This window comes from Chlamydomonas reinhardtii, chromosome 11 (assembly GCF_000002595.2).
Source record: "Chlamydomonas reinhardtii strain CC-503 cw92 mt+ chromosome 11, whole genome shotgun sequence".
Taxonomy (NCBI): Eukaryota; Viridiplantae; Chlorophyta; class Chlorophyceae; order Chlamydomonadales; family Chlamydomonadaceae; genus Chlamydomonas; species Chlamydomonas reinhardtii.
In genome coordinates this window covers 2,196,063-2,205,932 of record NC_057014.1, presented here as the reverse complement: position 1 = coordinate 2,205,932, position 9,870 = coordinate 2,196,063, and the positions used below count along the sequence as shown (strand labels likewise).

The window sequence follows — 9,870 nt, the reverse complement described above, 5'->3', positions numbered from 1 at the left end:
CTCGACATTTCCGGCGAGCACTGCGTCCCGGGTCTGCTCTCCCACCCCGCTGATCTCAACCAGCTTGGCAATAACAGGCGCAGCACCGCGCCTGATCGCCAAGTTCAGTGCAGCCTGAGCGCCCTGCGCGGCCCCCTGAGGCTGAGCATTGCCGATCGCGGGCCCCTGCTCACCCTGGACGGCCTCGGCGACCACAGCAGCGCCAGCTCCGATAGCAGCCTCCTGCTCCTGCTCCTGCTCCACAGCTCCACGACCGCGACCGCGACCGCGACCACGAATGCCAGCAGCTCCACGCCCACGCTCCATAGCAGCAACAAAAGGGCTTGAGTGAGAACGTTAGAAGTAACGTTAAAAGCTCTCACTATGAAGGCGGGGATTAGCGAATAGAGGTTACATGTGGGATGACAGCCACGGGCCCGGGATTAGCGAATAGAGGTTACATGTGGGATGACAGCCACGGGCAAGCCAGGGCTCCATAAACGCACGAGACACGTACGCACACTCGAGGAGGGAACCTCGAATGACCCCCATGCTCCTCGCCTCACTAAAGGAGGGGAGGAACCCCGAGCAAGGCTCACCGCAAACGCTAGCGCTGCTCACCTAAGCCGCGGGTCGGCGTCAGACTGACTGCCACTTTGCAAAGTGCAACTCCTACCCCAAAACACCAGCACCAACAGGGCAGGGCCCTCACACTGTTGGGTGCAGCCCGAAGCTGCATCCTGTAGACGGCCTAGGGCCGTGCAAGTTCGCTGAACCACGAGGATCAGCCGTCCGACCCACCAGACAGCACAAGCCACAGCGCCCGCAACCTAGCGCAGGCGGTGCAGGCACGCCCACCGCCCAACCAAGTCCACACAGCCTCGCAACACCCTAGCACAGCAGACAGCGCCAGCCAGCCTTCGCTTAGTCGGCCTGCGCCAGCCAGCCTTCGCTGGACTGCCTTCGCCAGACTGCATTCGCCAAGCAGGTCTCTCCACTGTGTAGATGCGCCCACAGCTCCAGCCGCCGCCGCCCGGAAGACGCCGGTCCTGGCTCCCGCCGCAGCGTGCCCCTGTTCACGCGCGGCGAGCCCGGCGCCACGTCAGGCCGCGGCAGCAGCCCACAGCAAGAGTCGCCAGCAGCTCCAATCGGCCCTCCGTTACCGAAAGAGCCGCTCAGCGACACGCCACTGCGAGCCCGGCAGCAGCGAGCGCCCCGCCAGAAGCATCGCGAAGCCATGAGGACGAGGTCGACCGGCGAGCAGGCGCGCCACCCACGCTAGGTCGCGGAGGCTCCACGGTGTGAAGTCATGATGTTCGGCAAAGAGTGCCAGAGCGGGGGCCGCTCGGCAGGACGGCGACGATGATGTCGCCGACTGAGTGGCGCGCCGCAGCCAGAGCAGCACTGACGCACTACAGCTGACCTAAGCAACGCCAGGGACGCCATGGAGGCGCCACAGGGGATGGGCGCGGCCACAAAGGCCGGCCAGGAACTACTACCGACAAGGAGGGTCAGGGCGCCGAGGCGCCCTAACGCAACCAAGCGGAGTAGAACGAGCTAACTTAGCGAATTTGGGGAAGGGGGGTTAGCTGATAGAGGTTACATGTGGGACGACAGCCGTGGACTAGCCAGGGCCCCAAAAACGTACTAGACACGCACGCTCACCCGAGGAGAGATCCCCGAATGACCCCCATGCTCCTCGCCTCCGGAGAGGGGAGGAACCCCAGGCCCGGCTCACCGCAAACGCTAGCGCTGCTCACCTAAGCCGTGGGTCGGCGTCATAAGACTACCTCTTGCGAGTCCCTAAGCTGACAAGCTAGGGTGAGGCCGGTGGCGAGTCCGCTGTTGGCCCTACCAAGATAACCCCTCCAACATCATCTGACGCTAGGAATGGGTGCTGGTTCGGGACAAGGTCCCAGCGGCGCGGAGGCCGACGCAGACTCACAAACGCAGCTAGCCGTGACCAGAAGTCCGCAATCACCTCCACACCGATCCTGCGCACAACAGCAACCTCCGCAGTCCGGTCTGCAGCATCACGGCAAGCGTAAAGGCGCTGTCGGCCGTATTCCAGGGCCGCCACAGCAGCCAAGCACACGATGTCCCACACCGCCTGCGATAGCCCTGGTGGCGCCTGTACTAACCACAACTGGTTCCGTGTGATGTCCACATTCGCATGCTCCCGCATCACATCACGCAGAGCCTCCGCCACCACACAGTCCCAGAAGTGATGAACCCTAGCGCCAGCAGTCATCTGAGTCCCACACGGGCATTTCTCCACGCGTCCATCTGCGGCCCACGCCGCAAGCATCCCAAAGCCCGTGAACCCATTGACTGCCAGACGCCAGAGCGGTTCCTTGTGTCGCGGCTCCCACACCAACGCCCACAGCCGCGCCAGGGCCGCCCGCAGCGCATGAATCGCTTCCGCTGGCGGCGCGGCGCCGCTGTAGGCCTCCTGGATGAAGGCCAAGTGACGCACGCGGAGCGCGTCGTACGCAGGCGCAAGTTGAAGCTGGGTTGCCTGCTTCACCGTAAGGGTCAGCAAGGGCACGTCAGCCGCGCCATGCCGCCACCCCAGGCTCTGCGCAAGCAGCAGCCATACCTGGGGGGCAGGAGGCGCGGAGGCCGCGCCGCCAGGCGCATGCAGTGTGGCCGACGCCGCCACCCTCCACGCCGCCGGTACACGGGCCAGCAGCGCGGAGAACTGGGCAGCAGCATCCGGGCCGGACTGCAGCTCCGGCGGCACGCGCGCCATATCCGTAATGCGCAGGATGGGGCGCAGGACGGACCGCTTGTACTGTATAGTGCAGCGACGTGCGAGGCGCGGCCCGAGCGCACCAGCCGGCTTGGAAGCCACCAGCTGGCGCACCGCGGCCAGCGCCTCCCAGCACCGCACTGCCGTGCCGAGCGTGAGCAGACCCGGCAGCGCCATGAGAGCTGGGAAGTCACGTTCCAAGCCACCCGCCTGAAGCCCCGCCGCACACGGCAAGACTGGATTGCCCCAGAGCGGAAGTGCAAAGCACCAGGGCCCTGGCACCAGCACAGCCGGGCGTAGGATTGTGACCGGAGGCAGGTAGCTGAGGGCACCCAGGAGGCGCACGAGGGCCGGGCAGGTTGCCGCCACCGGCTGGCCGAAGATTGCACAGCCATCGGCAGCGGGTCCGACACCGCCGGCCGCCCGCTGCATCGTCAGGACGCAGAGGGGGTGGGCGGCCGTGTGTAGCTGCTGCACCAGGGCGGTGGCGGCGGCTGTCCACGGCGGTACGTAGGTGCCAGCCGCAGAGCCGTGCATGTGCTGCAGCCAGCGCACAGCCAACACAGCGTGTCGGGCGCGCACGTGTTCCACCACCGGCAGCAGTCCAAAGCCGCCATCGCGTGGCGGCAGGGCGACGCAGTCGGAGGGGAGGCCGGGAGGTCGGGCCCGGCCAGCACCTTGCGGCGTGGCAACGATGATGCGGCGGTCCACAAACCGCACAAGCGTTTTGAGGAAGTCTGCCAAAACCGTCTGCGGCGGCAGACCCGCAAACTCCATATGGTAGAGCACACGGCTGACGGCGTAGGAGGAGGCACAGAAGCCACGGCCAAAGGCAGTTAGGGGGAGGCCGCAGAGCGTCCCCAGGGTGCCAATGGCAGGGGAGAGGGAAGGAGCCCCCTGGGCTGCAGCCGTGCCAAGTGGGAGGTCGTAGAAGACCACACCCAGCGTGCGCGAGTGCGAGACTACGCGCAAGCCATGCGCCATAGCAACTGTGTTGGGCGGGGCAGGCGCGGCTACGGCACCGCCAGCACCCGCGGCAGAGCCGCCGGCCGTCACGCCACCAGTGACCACAACACCGGCAGCTGCCCAAACCGCGCCCGCCCGAGAAGGCACCGCACCACCGGCCGCCAAGATGCCCCCACCAGAGTGGCTGGTGCCGGGGCCGCCGCCAGCCACCGCGCCACCAGCCGCCGCGCCGCCGGCAGCCATGCCGCCGGCAGCTGCCACACTGGTCGCCGCCACGCCGTGAGCTGCCATGTTGCCAGCCGCTGCGCCGCCAGCCGCCAAGCCAGCAGCGACAGCGCGGGTGGGAGCAGGAGTGGCGCGGCGCCGTGCACCGATGGGCAGAAGCTCCACTTTGTCGAGGTTAAGGCGCTGCCCAGAGGCGGCGCGGAAGGTCTCCATAGCTGCCAGGAAACCAGGCACGTTGGCCATCCGACGCAAGAACGGCGCAGCGTCGTCCGCAAAGGCAGTAGCTACGAGGCGGATATCCGCCCAGGAGACACCAAAGCCCGCGCGGTCGAGGTAGGCGAAGAGGGCCTGGGCCGGCGCCAAGTACAGAGGAGGCGCCAGCGGGCACCCCTGCCGTACGCCCGCAATGATGAGGACGAAGGCCGACAGGTAGCCGTTAGCCAGGGCGGCAGAGCGCGTGCCCGTAAGCAGCAGCTTGACCCAGGCCAGGAAGCCACTGCCAACGCCCATGACTGCCAAGCACCGGTACAGGAAGTTGCGGTCCAGGGTGTCGTAGGCTTTGTAGAAGTCCAGGAAGGCCACAACGCCGCGGTCAGCGTCAGCGGTGCTGCCCGCAGCGCCCCCGCCCCCGCCCCCGCCACCGCCGCCAGGGCCACCGCTTTCGGCCACCCGCATGAGCTCCGGCAGAAGCTGCAGCAGTAGGACGTTATCGGCGATGCGGCGCCCGGGCAGGAAGGCTGTCTGGGCGGGGTGGATGACGTTGCTGAAGACGGGGATGAGCCGCCTGGCGAGGACGCGGGCCAGTGTGCGGTAGTCCGTGCCGAGCAGCGTAATGGGCCGATACGACGAAGGCTGCAGGGGGTCCCCGGGCTTGCTGAAGCATGTAATGACGCCATCGAGGAAGCCGCGTGGGGGAGCACCAGCAGCGAGGGAGGCCGTGAACACACGCGCAAGCACGCGTGCCGTGGGGCCCCCCAGTTCCCGGTACAACTCAGCCGGGATGCCGTCACGGCCCGGGGTGCTGCCAGCCGGCGCCGCCGCCAGGGCAGCCTCCACCTCAGCTGAACTCACTGTGTCGGCGCCAAGCCGCACAGCGTCCTCGTCAGTGCAGCGCCGCCCAAATGCTGCAAGGGCCGCAAGTACGCGGTCACAGGCGTCCGGGTCCGTAGCCACCGCAGCACTGATGCGCCGCCAGTAGTCGACAATATGTGTGGGGATTTCGGGAAGGGAGTCACACACACTGCCGTCCGGGCGCCGGATTGCCGCAATGCGCGCGGCGCCGCCAGGGGGCCGCACAAGCCGCGTGATCGCAGGCGAAGCCGTCTCGCGGGTGCGCAGCCACTGGAGGCGGGCGGCACGAGCGTGCCGAGCGACCGCGCGCTGCGCCGCTGCGGCAGCCGCGGAGCGCGCGGCGACGGCCGCAGCAGCAGCCTGAGCAGCATCGGGGCCTCCAGCCTCTACCACCGCTAGGGCGGCCGCCTCAGCAGCACGGGCCGCCGCCTCCTCCGCTGTCTCCTCAAGGATGCGGCCACGGGCGATGCGGTTAAGGCGGCCAACCGTGCGCACCAGGTCGCGCTTGTAGGCCACAAACCACCGCAGCAACGGCGCCGGCGCCTCGGGGGCGGCGGCACAGGCGCCGCGGTTCCAGTCGAGCAGCGAGCGGCGCAGGTCGGGGAACGCGAGGTAGGCATCACTGAGCCGCCGCAAGCCAGGGCCAGGAGAGACGGCACCGTCGACTGGGGCAAGGGTGGCCACAACCAGGCGATGATCGGACGGTCGGCCAGGCACATGGGCGCACGCACGCAGCGACGACAGCAGCTCCGGAGAGAGCATGATGCGGTCAATGCGAGAGGCACCCATATGGTTGATGAAGGTGAAGGACCGGCGGGTAGGGTGCAGGTGGCGGAAGGAGTCCACAGGGGAGGCGCAGGTGGAGGCGAAGAGGGAGGTCGTGCCGGGGTCCAGGAGGCGGCCGCCGCGATGGAGGGTGTCAATGGCGGCGTTGCATACGAAGTTGTAGTCACCAGCCCACACCTTGAGGCCAGGCAGCGTGGCAGCCGGCGCAAGGTGGTCGGCAATGAAGCGGCGCTGGGCCGCTGGGTCGCCCGAGGGAAGGTAGACAGAGGCAAGCACTAGGGAGTGGCCGCCCCAAGCGAGAGGGAGGAGGAGAAGGCGGCTGGCGGCGGCCGGGTCGAGGGCGGGAGGCGTTGCCGGGGTCACCACGCCACGGGAGATGAGGGAGGCACGGATGAGGATGGCGACGCCACCGGTACGTGACGAGTCGGCAGGGCCCCACCATGCATACCAGCCACCCAGTCGGAGCTGCTGTGAGGCGAGACGCAGTTTAACCTGCGCCTCCGATATCACGTCGACCGTTGTGTGTGTCTCCTGTAGACACACGATGTCCAAGCGCTGCTGCGCCCAACACCGCAATAGGGCCGCCAGGCGGACAGGCGTGTCACTCCCGCCACCCAGCAGCCCCCGCACGTTGTGCGAACCAACACGCAAGGGCGCGAGCAGGGCCTGGGCGCCACGCCTGCTGTGGCGTGGCATTTAGGAATCGGCCGAGTCGGCGTCACCAGCGCCACCAGGCGCCAGGACGCTGTACCGGTTGTGGAGCAGGGTGGGCGGCGGCGCCCGGCGGCGCGGCGGCGGTCCCTCAGGCACCTGGGCTTGCTCTGGCAGAGCCTGACGCTTGGCCGGCTCCGCCCCTGGCGAGGCACTGCGCTGGCGGCGACGGCTGGGCACCACGCTCCACCCGCCGTCGCCGGCACCGTCGCCCGGGCGCGGCGCATTGCTGCTGGTGCGCCCATCCCCGGTCAGGGTGCTGCCGTCACCGGCTGGGACGCGACCGGCCCGTCGGCGGAAGACGCGACCGCTGCGGGTGCGGTGGTCCACGCGCTCCCCAGAGTTATCCGCAGAGGCGCCCCTGTGGCTGCCGCCCAACTTGCCAGAAGCCCCGCCATTCGTGCCACGCGAGGCGCTGCTGCTGCGGCGGCTGCGGGCGTGGCTGCGGGTGTGCGTGTGGCTGCGGCCCGGGCTGCGGCTGCGGCTGCGGCCGCGGCTGCGGCTGGCGCCGCGGCTGGTGATGCTGCGGCCCCGGCTGTTGCTGCGGTCGCGGCGAGTGCGGCTGTGGCTGCGACTGCCGCTGTGCTGGCGGCGGGAGCTAGCGCCGCGGCCGCCGCCGCCACGAGGGGTGCCGGACGGCGCAGCACCGCTGCCCTGGACGGCGCTGGGGCCATCCGCACGCGCGGCCGTAGCCGCAGCCGGGGCCGCGGCGGCCGGGCGTCGTTGCTGGCCACGGCGCCGCGTCGCTCCGCCAGTGCCGGAGGCACCGGCAGCACCCGCACTGCGTCGCAGCCGGACGCCGATGGTGGGGCGCAGAGGGCCCTTGCGGCCCTGCCGCGCGCTGCCGGCGGCGGGGGCGCCGGCGGCGCCTGCGCGGCCCTGCGCCGCTCCATCGACAGTGGACGCGCCAGCAGCACTCTTGCGGCCCTGCTGCGCGCCGCGGGCAGCGTGGGCACCCGCAGCACCCATGCGGCCCCGCGCCGTGCCACCGGCAGCGGAGGTGCCAGCAGCGTCCACGGGGGCTGGCGTCGCGCGGCCGGCAGCAGGAGCACCGGCGGCGCCCCTGCGGCCCTGCGCCGCGCCGCCGGCGGCGGCACGGCCGAGAGGAGTGCCCCCGCGGTCCCCCGCCGAGCCGCCAGCTGCAGCGCCGCCGACAGTGCCCCCGCGGCCCTGCGCCGATTCACCGGCAGCAGCAGCACCGGCGGCGCCCCTGTGACCCTGCGCCGCGCCAGCGGCAGCAGAGCCGCCAGTCATGCCACCGCGGCCCTGTGCCTCGCCGCTGGTAGCAGCGGCGCCGGTGGCATCCCCGCGGCCCCACGCCGCGCCGCCGGCAGCGGCGGCGCCGGTGGCGCCCGGCGCCGCGCCGCCAGGGGCCGCGGCACCACCGGCAGCGGCGCATGGGCCGCCCGGCTGCTGGCCACCCTGCCGACGGGACATGCGGCGCACATCAAGGGTGTACGTTTCTCCACCAGCTTCCAGGTTAGCCTGGTACCGGCCCAGCTCGAAGGCGGCACCGTGCGGCAGCGTCACTGCGAACAGTCCAGCCTTGCACAGTCCGACGGCTGTCAGGCGCAAGCTGCCGGCGCGCTGCACCTGCAGGGGGGCGGTTCCCCACAGCTCGCACAGAAGGGTGCGGACAGCGTCTTCAGTAAGCCACGGAGAGCTGACGGACACTAGGAGGCGCGTAGGCGCGGGCACGGCCGGTTGGCCGTCCACCCACGCGCGCCACCGCACCGGGTGCGGGTGCCCGATGTCCCGGCCGTAGGAGGCACCCGCCGGGACCGTGAAGCTGCTGTCCTCGTCCAGCAGCGTGACTAGATCAGGAATCGCCGATTTAGGGATCAGGACCGCGTACTCGAGCCGAGTCGTGGCATCGCGAACCTTCGATGCCGGCTTCGCCCTGATGCCCGGAGTGAGCTCCGCCAGTTGTGCCTTCGCGCGCAGAGGCGCCAGCCTTTGCATAACGCCCGAGAAGAAGCGAAATGCCGTTTTGGGGTAGCTCTGGAAATGGGTCGCAAGCACACCTTTGACCATCGCATTCAGGGTCAGAACCCCAACATTGGCGCGATGGCCGGCGGTCATAGGTGCGAGACTAGTCCTAAATGTCCGTGAGTTAGACGGGCCAGCCGCGGCCGGCTGGCTACCGGGAGCCATTCCCGTTATGGTTAGCGAATAGAGGTTACATGTGGGATGACAGCCACGGGCAAGCCAGGGCTCCATAAACGCACGAGACACGTACGCACACTCGAGGAGGGAACCTCGAATGACCCCCATGCTCCTCGCCTCACTAAAGGAGGGGAGGAACCCCGAGCAAGGCTCACCGCAAACGCTAGCGCTGCTCACCTAAGCCGCGGGTCGGCGTCAGACTGACTGCCACTTTGCAAAGTGCAACTCCTACCCCAAAACACCAGCACCAACAGGGCAGGGCCCTCACACTGTTGGGTGCAGCCCGAAGCTGCATCCTGTAGACGGCCTAGGGCCGTGCAAGTTCGCTGAACCACGAGGATCAGCCGGTCCGACCCACCAGACAGCACAAGCCACAGCGCCCGCAACCTAGCGTAGGCGGTGCAGGCACGCCCACCGCCCAACCAAGTCCACACAGCCTCGCAACACCCTAGCACAGCAGACAGCGCCAGCCAGCCTTCGCTTAGTCGGCCTGCGCCAGCCAGCCTTCGCTGGACTGCCTTCGCCAGACTGCATTCGCCAAGCAGGTCTCTCCACTGTGTAGATGCGCCCACAGCTCCAGCCGCCGCCGCCCGGAAGACGCCGGTCCTGGCTCCCGCCGCAGCGTGCCCCTGTTCACGCGCGGCGAGCCCGGCGCCACGTCAGGCCGCGGCAGCAGCCCACAGCAAGAGTCGCCAGCAGCTCCAATCGGCCCTCCGTTACCGAAAGAGCCGCTCAGCGACACGCCACTGCGAGCCCGGCAGCAGCGAGCGCCCCGCCAGAAGCATCGCGAAGCCATGAGGACGAGGTCGACCGGCGAGCAGGCGCGCCACCCACGCTAGGTCGCGAAGGCTCCACGGTGTGAAGTCATGATGTTCGGCAAAGAGTGCCAGAGCGGGGGCCGCTCGGCAGGACGGCGACGATGATGTCGCCGACTGAGTGGCGCGCCGCAGCCAGAGCAGCACTGACGCACTACAGCTGACCTAAGCAACGCCAGGGACGCCATGGAGGCGCCACAGGGGATGGGCGCGGCCACAAAGGCCGGCCAGGAACTACTACCGACAAGGAGGGTCAGGGCGCCGAGGCGCCCTAACGCAACCAAGCGGAGTAGAACGAGCTAGCTGATAGAGGTTACATGTGGGACGACAGCCGTGGACTAGCCAGGGTGGTTAGCTGATAGAGGTTACATGTGGGACGACAGCCGTGGACTAGCCAGG

The 9,870-nt window shown here is 69.1% G+C and overlaps 1 protein-coding gene across 1 annotated transcript; it reads right to left on the bottom strand.

Moving 5' to 3' along the window:
- Positions 1-424: 424 nt before the first annotated feature.
- Positions 425-8,570, bottom strand: CHLRE_11g472226v5 (uncharacterized protein). Its single transcript, XM_043067604.1, has 4 exons — positions 8,225-8,570; positions 6,590-8,083; positions 1,925-6,271; positions 425-1,402 (listed from the first exon to the last, which is right to left on the bottom strand). Exons 1-4 carry the CDS (start codon positions 8,450-8,452, stop codon positions 1,139-1,141), a joined length of 6,333 nt encoding a protein of 2,110 aa, XP_042919609.1. The 5' UTR covers positions 8,453-8,570; the 3' UTR covers positions 425-1,138.
- Positions 8,571-9,870: the final 1,300 nt, after the last annotated feature.

What these genes read in the sequence shown, in the direction of transcription:
- CHLRE_11g472226v5 (XM_043067604.1), bottom strand. Translation starts at nt 8,452, where the DNA reads ATGCAAAGGCTGGCGCCTCTGCGCGCGAAGGCACAACTGGCGGAGCTC. An exon ending in ACATCGGGCACCCGCACCCG is followed by an intron (nt 8,084 to 8,224) that starts GTGCGGTGGCGC and finishes GCCCCCCTGCAG; the next exon opens with GTGCAGCGCGCCGGCAGCTT. An exon ending in CTCTGCCAGAGCAAGCCCAG is followed by an intron (nt 6,272 to 6,589) that starts GTGCCTGAGGGA and finishes TCGGAGGCGCAG; the next exon opens with GTTAAACTGCGTCTCGCCTC.